Source organism: Bufo bufo, chromosome 1 (assembly GCF_905171765.1).
Source record: "Bufo bufo chromosome 1, aBufBuf1.1, whole genome shotgun sequence".
NCBI lineage: Eukaryota > Metazoa > Chordata > Amphibia > Anura > Bufonidae > Bufo > Bufo bufo.
Window position 1 is genome coordinate 57594916 of NC_053389.1, and position 19781 is coordinate 57614696.

The following is a 19781-nucleotide window of genomic DNA, read 5'->3' on the forward strand; positions in this document are numbered from 1 at the left end:
AATCTTGTCTCTGAAGTAAGTGGCCATGCCATCAGCGCAGAGGACAGTGACAGGTTCTGGAACTTTAGGGTTTAGAAGAGAAGGAAAAGTGTCAAAGGGTCGTTTTGGGTTATTTGAGAGTGAGGAGATGAGAGAGTACTTTTGTTTGGCAATGTTGAGAGCCGAATTGTATGTTTTGAGCATAAATTTATAGTGGAGGAAGTCTGCTGATATTCTCGATTTTCTCCATAAGCGTTCTGCACATCTGGAGCAGCGCTGTAGAAAACGTGTTTCAGATGTGTGCCAGGGTTTCCGTGTTCTGTGTCGAGAGGAACAGATTGATATTGGGGCAACTTCTTCATCTAGGGTGGTTTTGAGGGTCTGGTTGTAATGATTGGCAGCCAAGTCTGGACAGGGGAGGGAAGAGATTGGGGTAAGAGCTAATTGTAGGGTGTTAATAAGTTGCTGGCAGTTAAAGGTCTTTAGGTTTCTGTAAGTGTGAAAAGTGGGATTGTCATGAGAAAAATGAGATGTCTTAATGGTAAATGAAAGAAGATTGTGGTCAGAAAGTGGGAACGATAAGTTACTAAAGTTTGAGACTGAGATCAAGTATATTTCCCTGTTCATGCATGGCAGAGGAAGTAAGTAGTGATAGGCCAAGAGAGGAGGATAAAGAAAGAAAGTGAGCGGCTGATGGGGAGATAGGATCATCAATGGGGATATTTAAATCACCCATAATAAGAGTTGGTGATTCAGAAGATAGGAAGTGAGGAAACCAAGCTGCAAAGTGATCCAGAAATTGGTGGGGGAGCCTGGGGGACGATAGACAACTGCAGCTCTCAGGGGGAATGGATGGAAGAGTCTAATGGTGTGAACCTCAAAAGAGGGGAATGTGAGAGAGGGTACAAGGGGAATGACCTGAAACATGCACTGTGGAGAAAGTAGTATGCCTACTCCTCCACCGTGCCTGTCATCAGATCTGGGGGTATGGGAGAAGTGAAGTCCACCATAGGATAGGGCAGCAGGGGAAGCCGTGTCAGAGGGTTGAAGTCAGGTTTCTGTAAGGGCCAGCAAGTTCAGAGAGTGTGAGAAGAAGAAATGGTGGGTAGTTTATTATAAGCCTACCATGCGTTCCAGAGTGCACAGCTAAAAGAGACTGGAGAGGATGTGCAGTGAACATTAATCAGATTTTTGGGGTTTCTGTGTGTGGCAGAGGAGAAGCTGAAGTTAGCAACAGAGGAAGGGCCAGGATTCAGTGAAATACCCCCTGCAGCTAGTAGCTGGAGAACAGAAAGAGACAGCAAGTGGTTGAAAGATTTATATTGGTGTTTTTTATGCTGCACTGTGGAGGAAGATAGTTCATGGTGATGTATGATGGTATAAAGTGTATGGGAACTGAACAAGGGTGAGGGAAGGAGGAAGGGACTGATGTGGAGAGAAGGGACAGAGGGTGGAAGGTGTGGTTGATTTTAAAGGTAGACAGCCATAGCAATGAGAAGAGTAGCCAGAGCCTGAGTGAAACAATATTGTAGCATACAGCTACATAGCTGCTGTATATCTTTCTCTAGACAGTGGAGAAGAAAATTGTGAGGGCATTACATACTTTATGTATCTCTGGGGCTATATGTGAGGGACTATTTTCTGTTCAGGGACAAAAGAAATTAACAAGAGTTAAGGAAAATGCATCCTGGGAGATGAAGATGCTTAATGAGCTGCTGTCCACCCACAGAAATGGAAAAAAGTCTTTGAGATCGGTGAGTAAAAAAAAGTTTTACACTTGTGGGATAACCATTTTAACAGATATACGTCATCAGCATTTTAATCTCATTCTCAATAACATTTTCCGAAGGATGAATATCATTGGTGTCAAATGAGTTGGTCATGTCCCAGCCATTAACAAAGCCAATATTGAGGCCCTTGAATACCATTTCCATGATAAAATAGTGTACAGAAGCATGAAAATCACTCATTGTTTCGAAATTTTTCTTCATGGGGCTTGTGTTCTCTGTTTTAATTATCACTTTGGTTTCCGGGCTTCTAAGGAACAAACGCTGTATAGCCCGGCGTGTATTGCAGAGTCTCTTAATGAAGTAATAGACGGGGTAGGCTCTGAAGTGCACGCCAATGTTCAGTACGATCACAGTTCTCTTATCACCTCTTATTAAGTCGATTTCACGAGCAATGGTGCGCTCCTCTTTCCATGATTGATACGAGCTGCTGATAAAAGGGTAGGTGTGCCTCTTCCAAGACATTTTCATATTGTTGTTCACATCGAAGCCTAAAAGCTGACGTGCCCAGTTATCTTCATGGAGAATGAACGGTTTCAGTGCTACGCAAGAAAGGATTGCATGGATTTAGATTGTGTTGGAAAATATATTGTTAGAAATCCATGTATAAAAGGGTGAATGCACACATGGCAGATTTGTTGCAGACATTTCTGTGGCCATGCTGTTTATCCAAAAGCAGCTTGCAGGAATCCATGTGTCTGTGGCCACCAAAACCCCTGTCAGATGAATGAAAATGATAAACCTTTTAAAGGGGTTGCCCCAGAATACCCACTTTACCATTAATCCCCAGGAAAGGCGATAAGTGCCTGATTGGTGGGGCTCTAACCACTGAGACCCTTACTGATCACAACAATGAGCGTCCCTTGTTTCCCAATGGACATGAGTGGTGGTCACGCCATTCAAACTCTACGGGACTTACAGAGATAGCCGGAAGTCCGATAGAGTTCAGCATGCTCAACCATGGCTCTACTCAAATAGTGGCCGTGGGACTCCCGTTCCCAGCAATCAGACCCACAATGATATATTGTCATTCTGGGACAACCCCGTTAAGGCACATGACCTGGGGCACCAATTTCACACTTAGATTATGTCATGGAAATCCATGGTCTCGTCATTTTGTCTCAAGGGTCTTCTGACAGCACTTCATATTGAAGTGGTTTAGTGAGACCCTGTAACTAAGGACCTATCCTCTAGATAGATCATCAGTATCCGATCGGTGGGGTCCAACACCCAGGACCTCAGCTGATCAGCTGTTTAAGAAGGCACTGGCACCCTCAGTAGCCCTGCGGCCTTCTCTCATATCACCAAGCACAGTGCCGTACATTGTATAGTGGCTGTGCTTTGTATTGCAGCACAGCTCCATTTTCTTTATTGAGGCTGAGCTGTGCCTAGGCCACGGGACCAATAAACGTGATGTCACATGGCTTAGGCAAAGCTGTCAGCTGTCTCAGCTGTTGGACCCCCGCTGATCAAATACTGTTAACCTATGCTGCTAACCTACTATAGCTTGGAAAACTCCATAAAAAAATACATCCAATATTTGCTGTAAGCTGTGCTTTCCTATACCTGTCATGTCCTTCCCCATCTACAGCTCGGTTTTATCTGACAGTAACCGCCACTTCTGCAGCTTTTTTTTTTCTCTCTCAATGCCACCACTCTGTTTCTGAGAAATTGGTTTTGGCTATATAACATTAAGATGGCCATCACTGGTGCTAAAGACATTGTTTAAGATCTGCTCTAACACTTTCCGCGTCAATTGGACAGTGTCCGAGACTCCGAGTATTGAGGATCGCTCCTCAATTTAGCACCTCCTTCACAACACATGACCTTATAAGCATATCTGACGCCTAAACTAACAGCACTGATTGCTCGGGAACTGGATCAGGGGGTGGGGGTTTTCTATCAGCATAAGCATTGAAGTGGCGGCTATACTCAGTAAAAGCTAGACCCTAAATAAAATATATTTCCAAGTCATTTCCATCTCAAAGTTTCTCTTGCTAAAATTGTTAACTTATTTTCATGACAATATGTTTTAATCAAGTTTTTGGAATATCCAGTAGGCCTATGGCCACAGTCAGATTTCTGCTTGCAGGTTTAGAAGCTAAAATCAGGAATGGTTCAAAAAAATTGAGAAAGTATTAAGGACAGGCAGAATGTCTCCATTTTTTAAAATTTGTTCTTAATTTTGGCTCCCAAAACTGCATGCAGAACCATAACCGTGTGGCCTTACCCTAAATTCCATATACATTGTTTTTGGAGAGGACAATCCTATAGATTATGCATGATCTGAAATTTTGACTTAATGCATAACTTACTCTTGACATGCTTCTGAAAGTAAAACATCCACATTCTTAAAGTTGAGTCTCCCAAAAGGTAAATGAACTTATGTGTGAAGCACTTATGAAGCTCATCCAAGGTTTTATAGGTCAGCGCCCTGCATCCCTTTGGGTGCCACACATCTTTTATAACATATCCACTGGGGTACTCCAACTCTGTTCCAATTTTGCATGTTTCATTAGTGAGACTAATACCTGTTAAAAAATCATCACAATAACATTTGTCAAAACATTTTCATAGCTGGACATTGGTGACTGTAAACCCAAGCCTGAATAAGGGCTAATTACCTCCCAAAACGTTGTATTTGATACATTAAAAGTGTTTTATCATCTTCGACATTAGTGGCATATTGCTGGGATATACCTTCAATGTCAGATCCCACCACTGGGACCCACACCTATCTCAAGAACGGGCCCTTGAAAATGAAGGAGAGTGTACCACGTATGCGCAGTGTGCTCTCCATTTCTATGGGAGTTCTGGAATTGGGAGATACTATGTCTCCTTGGGGAGAGCACCTTAAGAGGCTTATAGGCCATCCATGCTCCTCTGGAATTCTGGGACAAAAGGGATGCAAACGAGCTTTTAGCAAGCTCTGCCTCTAATGCCAGCAGATGTAAGGCATCTATCCTATAAGTCAATATTCGACCCTTTAACTAGGCCTTGAGACCAATTCCTGAACTAGGCCTCTCACCAAGTTAGGCCGATACTCTCTTCTCTGCATTGATGAAGGGAAACCACCCCGAAACAGCTGTCTGATGATGAGATGCTGGCTTATTTATTATCCAAATCATGTCTCAAGGCCTATTTACAGGTTTGAACATTGACTTATACTGTAGGATAGCAGCCTTATATCTGGTGACAGTGCTCAGCTATTTTTGGAACTCCCATAGAAATGAATGAAGGGTGGCTAGGCATGTGTGGCTGCCCTCAATTCACTTCGGAGGTCCCTTTCTGGAGTTAGGAATATGTTCAGAGGTGGGACCCGGACCTATTTGATGTTGGTTGCATTTCCTAGCGATTTTTCATCAATGTCTAAGGTGAGACAACCCCTTTAACAAGAGCTATCCCTAATTCTGGAATTGCTTCACTCAACACAGAAGGCTGAAAGATCTTTTTGAAACAAGCACTATTGCACAGAAGCTGTGCTGTTGAGGCTCTCTGAGCAGCTTGAGGATCTGTAGTTGATAAATGCATGGAGATAACAAACAAAACCACAATCCGAGGTGTATCGCAATTCAGGTTAATCAAAAATAGATGAAAGATGCAAATTTGCCACTGAGGCTGGTCATACACTTTAGATAAGGCTACTTTCACACTTGTGTTTAAATTTTCCGGCATTGACTTTCAATGGTGTTCATGACTGATCCGTCATTGCTATTTTAAACATAATACAACCGGATCCGTTCATAACAAATGCAGCCGGTTATATTATCACAAACAGAAGCGTTTTTGCTGATCCCTGCTGGATCAGGCAAAAATGCAAGTGTAAAAGTAGCCTAAATCAGCTTGTTTGTAAGATAGCTATCTCTCTCAATCTCCCCCATATACAGTATATGCATGTTTGGCCAAGTAGGCATTTAATTTGAATGAGGAAAGGGGTGTAAATGTAGTATACGGGAGTTGTAATACCCGTTACTACCAAAGGTCACTTGGTGTGCTGTCGTCCCTCCTTAATATTGGGGAGTTGTTGTATGTCAGTTTTATAAAATGTAATGTAATGTGTGTATTTCCCTGTCACTGAGACTTGCATGCACAGGCCTGCTAGGGGTGTAATTACAACTTCTAGTCCATAGAGGGAGCTAGGGAGCCCTAGTTTATATAAGGCCAGTCAGGGAAGTGCAAAGCAGACGGAGTCTAGTATCTGTAATCTACAGTTGGAGTTTAGACAATGTCTGAGACAAGTCCAGGCCTGAAGCCTGCTGTTCAGGAGAAGATTCCCTCCTGAATACCCATATGCAGAAGCAGGAACATCTTAGCCTAAGGGCCTGAGGAACCATTCAGAAGCTAGGAGAGACTGAGGCAAAGAACAGAGGAGCCAGAGGTATTGAGAGAAACAGAGGAGGTACTTATGAAAGCCATAATCAAGGATATAAAGCCAGACTTAGGTTAATGGGCCTTGGTGAAGAATTGCTACATTCCAGGATCAGACAGAGTTAGAGTGCAAGCTCCTTTGCTGCGAATCCTGTATTTAACACTCTGTAATTACCCTGCTGTACTGAATTGCCTGCATCGACCGAATTGCAAAATCGACTGTATGCTGAGGAACTGCGTTTCCAATATTGTCTCTGCCTGCAAACTACTAAAGTTGAAGTTCTGTTTTAACACCACGTTTCCTCAAATTATTCCTGCATCCGCAAACGGCGTGCCACCGTTTACTTGGCACTGGCGTCACGAACTATTCCTACCTATACCTGCCCTTGCAGAGAGTCAGCTGTACCAGGTTAGTGTATATTGCACTACTACACTCAGAAACACCTACTACGCACAACTTGAGTACACTGCACCTCTCTTTTGGCGTCACGAACAGGATTCGCACGCTTTCTAGTGCAAGAAGCGTGAACTTTGTGCCTTATACAAGTGCCCTGTGACCAAAGTGACAATTTTTCTGTTTAATGAAAGTGGACTTTGTGGACTGAAAATCGTACCCAAAGTGTTCCAAAAACCTCTAAAAAGCGCTGTGCAGGGTTGCGCTACCCAGAGGAAGAAAATCGCCGCATTGGAGTGTGGTTTTGTGGACTTTAAACATTCCTGCTTGCTGTCAGTGAATAGACAGCGTTTGTACCTAAAGATGGCCGCTGAGCTGGCTGAATTTACTGCTGCGTCACCTTCATCCCGAAAAGGCGGGAAAAATTGGCGCCTTTTTGAGGAAAAAGCGGGAAGAAGGTCAAGGGCAGGCGCCACGGCTTATCTGGGCATTTGCATGTCTGCCAGCATGGACACCGCCCTCCATATACTGGAATACCTGGGGGGCGGCTCCCCAGTGCAATGGGAGGAGCTGGCTACTCTAATTGACGCGACCCTATCGCTCTCCTCAGTAGGATCGAGCATGTTGGATTGTGAGCAGAGTGTTGCTGCAGCGTCCGCACCTGTAATTGACATGATGACTGACACCGGTGTAGAGCCAGAGGAGGCTCCACCGGCCTACGCTCCGGGACCGGAGCAACCCGCCTGCCGCACCAGGGAAAAGGAACCCGAGCCCTACTATGGCTCATGGAGGGACTTTTTTCAGCCATCGTTCAAATGGTCTTCCCTGATGGCGGAGATTCGGGAGGCCGCTATCAAGCGGAATACCAAGACAAAGATCGTGTATGAGGAGCTAACCAAGACCATACATGAAAGACATACGCACACCCAACCCCGCCTGGAAAGGAGAAAGGGAGTGGTGCTGTCGTTCGACAAATCCCGTGGCTACGGGTTTATTCAGGACTATCTGACTGGCAGAGACCTCTATGTGAATCGAAGGTCTGTCAAGAGAGACTACCTCCCTTCGTACCAGCACAGCCTCCGCGAGGGAGAGGAAGTGGAGTACACCCCTGCCGAGAGCCTGCGAGGCCCCTATGCGACTGCTGTGACCCGTCCGAAGCGAGGACCTGAGGATTGGGAGGCAGACGAAGGAGAAGACTACTCTGGCTGCGAGCGAGAACCGGAACGCTCTCCAGAGCCGGCCCATCACGCCTTTCAGGAGCGGAGCTCCTTCATTGGGCCGAATGTCTTCTGGCAGCCAACCGTGTTGGAGAAATGGGTGAGCCCCTACCCTTCCCCCGAGCTGCCTCGTCGGGAGAAGACAATATCGGAGCTGGAGCAGTTAAAAGGACTTAGTGCTACCTTTCAAAATATCCGGATGGGACGGAGACCAGACGCGTCGCCAGTACCTGAAGAGGCCGAGTCCGCGTCATCGGTGACTGTACCTGCGCCGGCGGCGCCAGCAGAGGACAGCGACTCCGACACAGAGAGCATCGGTGAGCAGATCGTCCGGCTGGAGGAGAAGTTGCGGGAGTTGCGTAAGACCTACACCGCCAGGATCCAGACACCGCCGAGGAAGGATGAGGTAAGGGTGCCTGTCACCACCCGCCGACCGCCTTCTGTTGCCACCGCTCCGTCAGTGCCCCAGACCGGACCCGCGATTGCCGTAAACTGCTGCACCCAGAGCACCGGACCGCTTGCTGCGGCGGTGCAAAGCACGTCACACCCTGCAGTGATCATGCCAGGGCCGGCACGGTCCATCAGAGGGTTCCCCCCTAGGCCTATGGGGCCAATACCTATTAGGGGCCCCTTTACCCTACAGCTGCCCCCTGACACAGTTATGTGGGCACATCCTCCTGTAGAAGAATACTACAGACGGTACTTGCCAGCGGAGCCAAGTGGATATGATATGCCACTGTAATCGGCCTGCTAGGCCTTTGATTTATTTCCTAAGAAGTTAATGTTAACCCTTCCAGGATCTCCTGCCTGCTTTTGCTACCCCACGCCAAGTTGTGGCCTGTTCCTTTGTTGCACCTTTTACCCTTCACCCCCTTTTCAGGTTGATAAGGGGTTTTACAGCACTTTTCCTGCTGTCATTTTATTGTGCAACCTGTTACTAAGGAACCGTGCCCGGAGACAGACTCAAAAGGACCTGAGCCTCCGAGATTCTTACGCTTTTAAAAGTATTGTGCCCAGAGATGGACTCCACCGCATGAGAGCCTCTGTGATTTAATAAGAAATAACCTGGGTACGGACTCATGTTTGTTATTTGAGCCTCCAAGAACTTTTATACCGTTTTCTACTGTTTTATCATGGACTTATTCATTGTCATGGACTATCCTGGTTATAATGTTACGCTGTGCCAGGTCAGCGCCCCCGTTCCATTCACTATCCTGAGCGAAGAGAACGACGCCCCTTGTCACTACCCTGCACCTTTGCCAATTGGACCTGATGTAAATGCAGTTGAATTGCATATATGTATGCCTGCATGTCTCTTTTTCTATTTCAGGTAGAGATTCCAGTTGGGCGACCCATGATGGAGTACGAGGGCGTACTCAGCTTAAAGCAGTGGGGTATGTAGTATACGGGAGTTGTAATACCCGTTACTACCAAAGGTCACTTGGTGTGCTGTCGTCCCTCCTTAATATTGGGGAGTTGTTGTATGTCAGTTTTATAAAATGTAATGTAATGTGTGTATTTCCCTGTCACTGAGACTTGCATGTACAGGCCTGCTAGGGGTGTAATTACAACTTCTAGTCCATAGAGGGAGCTAGGGAGCCCTAGTTTATATAAGGCCAGTCAGGGAAGTGCAAGGCAGACGGAGTCTAGTATCTGTAATCTACAGTTGGAGTTTAGACAATGTCTGAGACAAGTCCAGGCCTGAAGCCTGCTGTTCAGGAGAAGATTCCCTCCTGAATACCCATATGCAGAAGCAGGAACATCTTAGCCTAAGGGCCTGAGGAACCATTCAGAAGCTAGGAGAGACTGAGGCAAAGAACAGAGGAGCCAGAGGTATTGAGAGAAACAGAGGAGGTACTTATGAAAGCCATAATCAAGGATATAAAGCCAGACTTAGGTTAATGGGCCTTGGTGAAGAATTGCTACATTCCAGGATCAGACAGAGTTAGAGTGCAAGCTCCTTTGCTGCGAATCCTGTATTTAACACTCTGTAATTACCCTGCTGTACTGAATTGCCTGCATCGACCGAATTGCAAAATCGACTGTATGCTGAGGAACTGCGTTTCCAATATTGTCTCTGCCTGCAAACTACTAAAGTTGAAGTTCTGTTTTAACACCACGTTTCCTCAAATTATTCCTGCATCCGCAAACGGCGTGCCACCGTTTACTTGGCACTGGCGTCACGAACTATTCCTACCTATACCTGCCCTTGCAGAGAGTCAGCTGTACCAGGTTAGTGTATATTGCACTACTACACTCAGAAACACCTACTACGCACAACTTGAGTACACTGCAAAGATACATTTACATGCGCTGACCTGGCAGGCAATTATCGTGAAGAGATCATTCCTTCCCAATGATTGCCTGCTCATCAGTAGAGTTAAGAGCTGCATTTACATGTAGCAGTCTCCTCCAGTGTATGGGAAGAAGTTTCAAAATGTCACTTTTTTTGCAGATTTTCCATTTTAATCCATTTTTGCCTGTAACACAGCAAGGATTAACATCAAAACAAACCTCAATATTTATTATCCTGATTCTGCAGTGTTCAGAAACACCCCATATGTGATTGTACACTGCTGTATGGGCAAACCCCAGGGCTCAGAAGGGAAGAAGCGACATATGGATTTAACAGGCTAGAATTTGCAGACATGGGGAGACATTTATGAAGACCAAATATTTAGACGCTGGTCTTTGTCCCTCCTTCCCTGGCGGTTCAACTGCCTACGTTATGTACCTTATGTATGATAAGGTTATAAAACTACAGGGCGCATAAAGGATAAAATTAATACAAGGATGAGTGATGCACTTTAAAGTAATTCTTTGTGGGGAGGCCTCTGTGAACAGCCAGCTTCTTTAGCAATGACCTTTTGTGTCAATGACTTTCTGCTGGATGACTGTCAAGTCAGCAGTCTTCCCCATGATTGTGTAGCCTACTGAACCAGACTGAGGGACCATTTAAAGGCTTAGGAAACCTTTGCAGTGTTTTGAGTTGACTGTCCACAATATTGAACTTTTTCACAATATTCTAGTTTTCGGAGATACTGACTTTTGGGTTTTCATTAGCTGTAAGCAATAGTCATCAACATTAACATACACTCTTGAAATAGATCACTCTGTGTATAATGAATCTATATAAAATATGAGGTTAACTGTTTGAATTGAATTACTGAAATAAATTAACTTTTTGAAGATATTCTAATTTATTGAGATGCACTAGTATATTGGAGTTTCTTCTTACACTGTTGTGCCTGATGACGAGACCTAAGTTGTCCTGAAAACTTGCAATGTTAACCCTTAAACCCTAGGAGAGTCTTTAACCCCTTAAGGACACAGCCCTATTTCACCTTAAGGACCAGGCCATTTTTTGCAAATCTGACCAGTGTCACTTTAAGTGCTAATAACTTTAAAACGCTTTGACTTAGGCCTCTTTCACACGACCGTATGGCTTTTTCAGTGTTTTGCGGTCCGTTTTAAACGGATCCGTTGTTCCGTTTTCATTGTGTTTCCGTTTCCGTTCCGTTTTTCCGTTCCGTTTTTCCGTATGGCATATACAGTATACAGTAATTTTATAGAAAAAATTGGGCTGGGCATAACATTTTCAATAGATGGTTCCGCAAAAAACGGAACGGATACGGAAGACATATGGATGCATTTCCGTATGCATTCCGTTTTTTTTGCGGACCCATAGACTTTAATAGAGCCACGGAACGTGATTTGCGGCCAAATATAGGACATGTTCTATCTTTCAACGGAACGGAAAAACGGAAATACGGAAACGGAATGCATACGGAGTACATTCCGTTTTTTTTGCGGAACCATTGAAATGAATGGTTCCGTATACGGACCGTATACGGAACGCAAAAAACGGCCCGCAAGACGGAAAAAAAAAACGGACGTGTGAAAGAGGCCTTACCTAGGACGTTCTGAGATTGTTTTTTCGTTACATATTGTACTTCATGACACTGCTAAAATTTGGTCAAAAAAGTTAATTTTTTTGCATAAAAAATTACCAAATTTAACAGAAATTTTGAAAAATTAGCAAATTTCAAAGTATCAGTTTCTCTACTTCTGTAATACATAGTAATACCCCCAAAAAATTGTGATTACTTTACATTCCCCATATGTCTACTTCATGTTTGTATCATTTTGGGAATGATATTTTATTTTTTGGGAATGTTACAAGGCTTAGAAGTTTAGAAGAAAATTTTGAAATTTTTCAGAAATCTTCCAAATCCCACTTTTTATGGACCAGTTCAGGTTTGAAGTCACTTTGTGAGGCTTACATAATAGAAACCACCCAAAAATGACCCCATTCTAGAAACTAAACCCCTCAAGGTATTCAAAACTGTTTTTACAAACTTTGTTAACCCTTTAGGTGTTCCACAAGACTTCATGGCAAATGGAAATAAAATTTACGAATTTAGATTTTTTGGAAAATTTTCCAATATAATCAATTTTTTCCAGGAAAAAAACAAGGGTTAACTGCCAAACAAAACTCAAAATGGGTTTCCCTGATTCTTTAGTTTGCAGAAACACCCCATATGTGGTCGTAAACAACTGTTTGGCCAAACGGGAGGACATAGAAGGAGGGGAACGCCATATGGTTTTTGCAAGGCAGATTTTGCAGGACTGGATTTGTTTATACCATGTCCCATTTCAAGCCCCCCCTTGCACCCCTAGAATAGAAATTCCAAAAAAGTGACTCCATCTAAGAAAGTACACATGTGTCCTTAAGGGGTTAAATATGGTGTCTGATCGTGAGCTAAGCAGGTGCTATAGATAGCGGGTCTCTGCATAGGTCTGCGACTAATGTCTACGACTAATAAAAATGCAAATCGCAGGCATTTAACTCTTTAGATGCTGTGGTCAAGTGTGAATCGGGGAATCCAGTCCTTCGTACTAATGCGTTGAGTCTCTCTGAAGAGACCCAGCGTATTACAGCTGCAGTTCCTATGGAGGCTAAGATAGGATAACTGCAAATTGAGCTTATACTGTATTAAAATATTTATCCCATATGGTGAATCACATAAAAAATAAAAAATAAAAATGGCTGATTCAACATTTTTTTTACTTTTTCACTTACCGAAAAAAATTGAATAAAAAGTGATCCAAAAGTAAAAAACACTGTAAAATATCAATAAAAAATACAGATTGTCCCACAAAAATGAGCTCCCACAAAGCTTGGTAGACAAAAAAAAGCACACAAAAATACATATGTGGTATAGTTTTAATCATACTGACCGAGAGAATTAAGGGCACAAGACAACCTGTAAAACTGGTGGAATTGTGTTTTTTTTCCAATTCCACCCCATTTGAATTTTTCCCCCCTATCCACTACATGGTATGCCATTTTAAATGGTGACATTAGAAAGTACAACTTGTCCTGCAAAAAATAGGCCCTCTTTCGGCTATGTGAACAGAAAAATACAAAAGTTATGGCTCCTTGAAGACAGGGAGAAAAATAAAACTGCAAAAATGAAAAACCTCCGGTATCCAAGGGGTTAAAAGGCATCATACCTGGAAGACTCTCTTATTTTGTTTCTCTTAGGGCTCATGCACACGACCGTATGCCCTCCGAGACGTACAGTCCGTGAGCGGGTCATATGTCCCAGAGTGGCATACATCATGCGCACGGGAGTACACAGCATCATAGATTACAATGATGCTGTACACGTCGGGCCACCCACGGGGCCATTGTCCCGCACTCATAAGATCTTCTCATAGCCTTCTGTATTCCACATAGAGATCTTAGGCTCCTCTCTTTTCCAACACCTTCCCCACCTTCTCAATAAAAACTCCTTATTCTGGTGCCATTACAGTGTCTACTGCTACTACACCTAATTCTGTGCATAAAACTGTTGCTCAGCAAATAGTGCCCCTGACAATAATAGTGCCACAAATATAATGCCTTTCCCCAAAAAAAGAAATAATAGTTCCAAGCTGATTGAAGCTAATTGTGTCCAACAGTAGTGATGTCTGCTAAGTGCCCTAATAATAATTTTGTCTTTTCACAGTGAAGAGTAAAGTAGAGTACCACCAATAGTATTAATGCCCATGTGGGTAAACTGGGAACTCAAAGTAGAGGTGGAAAAAACTAACAGTGGTCCAATATTGTAGGATGGGCCAACACCATCGGGTCGGCAATACCATAACTCAGCACTAAATACTGCCCTAGCAGAGCCAAACAGCACATTACAACACACCATACTGTCCCAGCAGCACAAAATACTTCCTCAGAACCTACCATCTGTGGTGGCCAGTGCCAGCTGCCGTGTTCTGTTCTCCTCCTCTTCCAGTTGTTGGAAGGCAAGGTTGAGGAGGTAAGTAACAAGTCACAGCACTGAGCCAGCCCTACCTTCACCATCCTGCTTGGTATTTTATCACTAGCAAACAAACAGTCCTATATACAGTACATCTTACTTCCAGCAATGTCTCTTTTGATATATTCTATTTCCTTGTCTTCTCCAATTGGCCCAGACCACCATGGTAACTTCATTCAGCCACATCTCATCTCTGCAGAATTTGTCACGCAGATAGCTTAGTTTCTTGACCTTTCTATTATCCTCCCCACCTTTTCAACACAAACTTTCCATCCTGTGCACATTGTGCTCTCCAATGTCCCCAAATACTACAGAAAAATTATTAGTAGTAATAGTACTAGTAGTAATACCCCAGTAGTGCCCCAGTAACAATGATAATAATGACCTTGACGTGGTGAGTGGCTTATTACACTTTGGCCAAAATGTACACCAATGTCTCATCCAGCATGGAGGCAGAATGCTGGATGTAGAGTGCGATCACATTTGCATTGTCCGTTTGTATATGTATTTCGCCATAGTGATGTGCACCTACATACAGGTTGTGCTGACCCTATCCCCCAAATTTTTTCTTTGCAGTATATATTGGAGGCGTGGTGATCTCCTTTGAGTCATGCACACCTGACCAGTCAATCTGTCCTGGAGGCTGGTTTTAAAGTCAGTATAAAACTGAGTCTGCTTATATAGAACCTACCAGTGGCCATTTGGCTCCAGGAGAAGTATATGGTGGGCTCGGCATGCATGTTGGTACTTGCATCCCTGGATCCGATGAAAGCTGTAATGGCACCGGACGGGGTTAAAAGCAGAGTGTGCTTGGCTTGCATGCTGACCTGCATTCCCTGGACTTTGTGTGGCTGTCATGGCCCATAAACAGGTAGGAACTAGTGTTAGGGACCACTCATAGAGGCGACCTTGAGTGGTGAGTGGCTTATTACACTTTGGCCAAAATGTACACCAATGTCTCATCCAGCATGGAGGCAGGGCAGAATGCTGGATGTAGAGTGCGATCACATTTGCATTGTCCGTTTGTATATGTATTTCGCCATAGTGATGTGCACCTACATACAGGTTGTGCTGACCCAATCCCCCAAATTTTTCCCCAGTAACAATGATGCATTATAAAATGCTCCCAATAATAATAATGCCCCTATAGTGCCCCAGTATTATTAATGCTTCCTATAGTGCCTCCAGAAATAATAATGCTCCCCTATTGTGGCCCCAGTAATAATAATGCCCCTATACTGCCCACAGTATTAAAATGCCCCCTATAATGCTCTCCTAGCTCGGAGTGTTTTCACTTTGTGCTGGTTATCTAATAACTAGAGATGAGTGAATTTCCGCTTATGAAATTCGTTCACACTTCGTTTGTTGGTAAAAGGTGAATTGCGTTATGGATTCCGTTACCACGGACCATAACGCAATTCTATGACGGAATGCATAACGGAATGCCTTTAGAGGCATTCCATTATTCATTCCGTCATAATAGAAGTTGGAGTAACCACCCTGAAAAGAGCGACCCCACTCCACGGGGGTTACCTGTTGTGTTACTAGATGGCCCTAAGTGTCCAATGGTCCTGTAGTCCCAACACATTTTTTCCTAGAGATAACAAAAGGTTCTTCAGGGGACACTCAATTAGTGGCTTAATAGATATGATAGATCAGATACTGACACCCCTCGTTAGTTGTCCAGGCCTAGTCCTGACATTTCCTGTCCCTCTAATCCATAACAGCTCTCCCCAAGTAAAAGAACTTGATCTTGGTGAAGTACCTGTGTCTGTTCCAAATCTGGATGTACTCTGGAGATCATGGATCTAGTGGATTGAGTTACATCAGGAATTTCCACTGTACTGGAACCATTGTTTCTTGTGTATCAATCATTGACCTCAGTGTGAGTAGCTGACCTTCTTATACTAGATGGAGACTGGTCTTTTCCTGTCTATTCTGCAATGTGATTTTGGGGTTTTTAAAAATAAAATTATATTTTAAGTGGGAACTCTTGCCACTTACTTAAAAGCAAATTTATTTTCTCTCTCTCCAAAATTCGTCCGAATCGAATCAGTAAAAATCCAAATTCGGATACACCTCACCTTTTTTCACAAAATTCATGCTAAAGCTGTTGTAGTTTATAATCGAGATGCTCATCTCTAATTGTTCAGTTCCTACTTTTGGATAGTTGTACTTACTATTCTTACATCGAAATACATGGATGTGGTCAAAGTCTTTTGGAATTTCAACTCTGACATTAGGCCTTAAAATCAAAGAATAAAGAAAGATTAGTTTTGTCTTCTCAAATCACTGAAATAATCATTCCTGGATCTTAAAGGCTTTATTCAGTTTCTTAAAGGAGTTGTGCCACGATATCTTAAAGGGGCTATTATGGAATTTATATTGATGACCTATCCTCAGAATAGGTCATCAATATCAGATCTGGGGGGAATTGACACCCGGGACCTCCGGCAATCAACTGTTAGAGAGTAGTGTGGCCTCTTCCTAGGCCATGTGACATCACCGTACATCGGTCACATGGCCTAGTTGCAGCTCAGCCCCATTGAAGTGAATGGGTCTGAGCTGTAATACCAAGCACCGCCACTATACGATGTATTGCATTGTGCTTGGAAAGCTGCTGGGAATCGGCTGCGCTCACTAGAGCTCTGGTGAATGTGGCGGCTCCTTAGCTGATTGGCAGTAGAGAAGAACACTGGGGAGGCAGTCAAATGGATTAGAAGGCGGTCTAATGACATATGGCACCCATGGGTAGCAGGAAGGACTTCTAGGGGAATGTTAGGATAGGTAATGGACACTTAAACTGTTTCATATATCATTACATGTCAGTGTATGGCATTTCAAAAACACCTTTTAAGTTACAGCAGCTGGAGATTCTTTCAGTCTGTTGTAACTTGATACAGGCAGCTCTTTTAGGATATATTTTATATATAATGTATATGTGTGTAATATGTAAGTGCAGGCATTGTGTATGTATAGCTAAATCTTTGCCCCAGGTGAATAAATGCCTAGTTTTAGCTCTTCTTATTAATATATTGTATATATTACTATACCGTCCACATGGGTAGAACATCATGGACATAAAGCAGTGAACATAACTATAACATTAGCCTGTGTGCATGAAAAATCCATATTGCAAGAGCATTAACTTACGCGTCAAATAAGCTCTCTTCAAGACTAGTCAGTAACGTCTTGTGTCTACGCCAGCTCTTCACGTGAGTAAGAGAATCACAGCTAAACCCCTCAGGCTTGATACAATAGAAGTGTTCTTCGTCTTTTTCCTCTTTATACTCACACAGTTCGTTGTCTTCATCAAGGTCAAATCCACACCTTGTCTCTATGTATCGCTGAGACGCTTCGAACTTGCCCACATGGCCTACGTAGCCATGCCATTTATTTCTATAAATCCACAGGGCTGATGCCCCTTCACTTGGGTGCATCATAAAAATTGTAATATTAATTGTACCTTCCCAGAATAAGATGAAGTGGACATGATAGGTACCATTATTGAAATCCTCAATCCTCCCGGAAGCTCCCGCCCCGAGCGTGCTTGTTGACATTCTTGCCCTTAAATAGTCTCCACTGTAGGTTTTCCTTCTGCCCACGTAGTCAAACACATCAACTTGTACTATCAATCGGTCTCCAATACAGTATCTGTCTTTTGGATATTTTAGGAAGGCTTTGCTCTTTTCCGCACTGGTCGATTTCATTTTGTCAGTGATATTTGTTGTGGGAATGGTTTGATCGACCTGATGGTAAATTCTACTTACTGTCTTATCAATTTCGCTTACTTGCTCCTTTCTTGCAGTTGATAAAATAGGTATTCCTGGTCTGTCACACTTATCCGGAAACAGAAAAGACATGTTTTTAGTTTTAGTCTATAAGGAAGTCTAAATAATGAAGAACAGTAACGTTCGGTCAGTGCTGTAACCTGCCAGGACAAGTTTTTCCAGATTTTACTCATCATTCTTGAAAAATTGCTTAACCCACAAAAATTATTATTGTACTATGTTACTATGAATCGCTGGAGAAGCGTGTGAGGGAATTTTCTAGACAGGAATTAACGAGAACTGACTGCAATGCACTCCTGGAAGATGCAGGTACTTAATGGGCACATGGGAGGAGCTGCTGCCCACCTACAGAAAGTGAAGAGACCCGAGCTGCAGAGAGGTGAGTAAAGAAGCTTAAAAGAGTGAAAGTGACACTGGAGAGCTACATTTTTTTTTTTTTTTAGCATTGATATGGTTAACCGTTTCCCAGTGGTGATTTTCCATCTTTGCGTTTTCCTTTCGAAGGTAAATCGTCCAATTAGATTTTTATCCCGTTAAGCCATTATGACATAAATACATTTAATATTTAATAGCATGGGTGTTTTGAGATGGTGGAAATCATCTTTATTTTCTTTATTGCTTATTTTTATTATGGGGAAAGGGGGATTAAAAATGTTTAAAACATCTTTAAAAAAATAACGTTTGTTTATATTAAGTCCCCTTAGGAGATTTGAAAATGTGATCGTTAGATTGCTCCTCCCATAGACTGCAGTGAATTACCATTGCAGTCTATGGTAGATTCACTATGTGCCTAAGGAGCTCTACCGCAGGCGGGGCTCCATAGGAACTATTGCTGTAGTAGCCTCGGAGCCTTTAGTGTGCTAGAGACTACTACAGTGAATGAGGGGCTCCCCCAATCTCTGAACAGGGTGCAGTTAGGGCCCCAGGAGTGCATCACTCCTGAGGAAAAACTTCTCAGATGCCATGACATTAGCTCCGGGTGTAAGCAAGTACCATCTTTAAAGTGACTATGGTTTTTAGCAGATATGGTTATGCAGTTGTGTGCCTCATGTACATCTTCTCTATGCTTTTTCTCATTTCATTTTTGACTCTCCTGACCTGTTTTTACCTTGTGAACTAATCCCTCAGGTTTGTTTCCATCCTGTATGTAGCACTTCCTGTTCCTGCATCCAACCAAACCCATAATGCACTTTTCCTTTCTCTGCCACAGCTCCAGCACCGCCCCTAACATCACCCAGGTATTTTATAGCTCCTCCCACCCATCTTCTTACATAGACACTCCCCTATCACTGCTCCTAACACCCAGCATGTTATGGCCCCACCCCCCAGCTAGTTACATAGACACTCCCTTATCACTGCCACTAGCAAGGCCTAGCTATTTTAAAGCTCCTCCCACCCAGGTAGTTTTATTAAAAAATTTTGGGGGGAGGTGTAGAAATGAAACCTCTACGATCAACGCTGATCGCGGCACCTTTAACTTAAGGCAGAGAGATGCCCACAGTGAAATTGCAGGGCTCCGATTGGCTGCCATGGCAGCCTGGATGCTGCTGAAGCGCTCCAGGCCTGTCATGACCAACTCCATACTGAGCTATGAACAAGGCCAGGGCCGGCGCTTCCATAGAGTCAAGGGGGGCAATTGCCCCCGGGCCCCCGAGTCCTTAGGGGCCCCTAAGCCCACCACCCGACACCGGCAGGTCACAGGGAGATGAACGCTTCCATAGTCATCTGTATCGCCGTCCTCAGGACAGCGATACAGATGCCTGTGGGGCAGGGGAGGGAGAGGCATCTCCCTTCCATGTTCCTCTGATAGGCTGCGAGCCTTGTGTCGGCAGCCTATCAGAGGCCGTGCAGGAGGGGCGTACAGCACTTTATACTGGCACATGGGGGGAGTTTGGCACTTGATACTGACACATGGGGGTGGGGGG

At 43.7% G+C, this 19781-nt stretch overlaps 1 protein-coding gene across 1 annotated transcript in view; it reads right to left on the bottom strand.

The window, feature by feature from the left end:
* Positions 1-1599: 1599 nt before the first annotated feature.
* Positions 1600-19781, bottom strand: part of LOC120995644 (NXPE family member 1-like) — a 68030-nt gene continuing 49848 nt past the window's right edge. The window contains exons 2-5 of the mRNA XM_040424995.1: positions 17219-17904; positions 16246-16310; positions 4082-4297; positions 1600-2308 (exon numbers count right to left, since the gene is read on the bottom strand). Coding sequence (XP_040280929.1) covers positions 1773-2308; positions 4082-4297; positions 16246-16310; positions 17219-17775 — 1374 coding nt within the window. The 5' untranslated portion in view covers positions 17776-17904 and the 3' untranslated portion in view covers positions 1600-1772. The remainder of the gene's footprint in view (positions 2309-4081; positions 4298-16245; positions 16311-17218; positions 17905-19781) is intronic.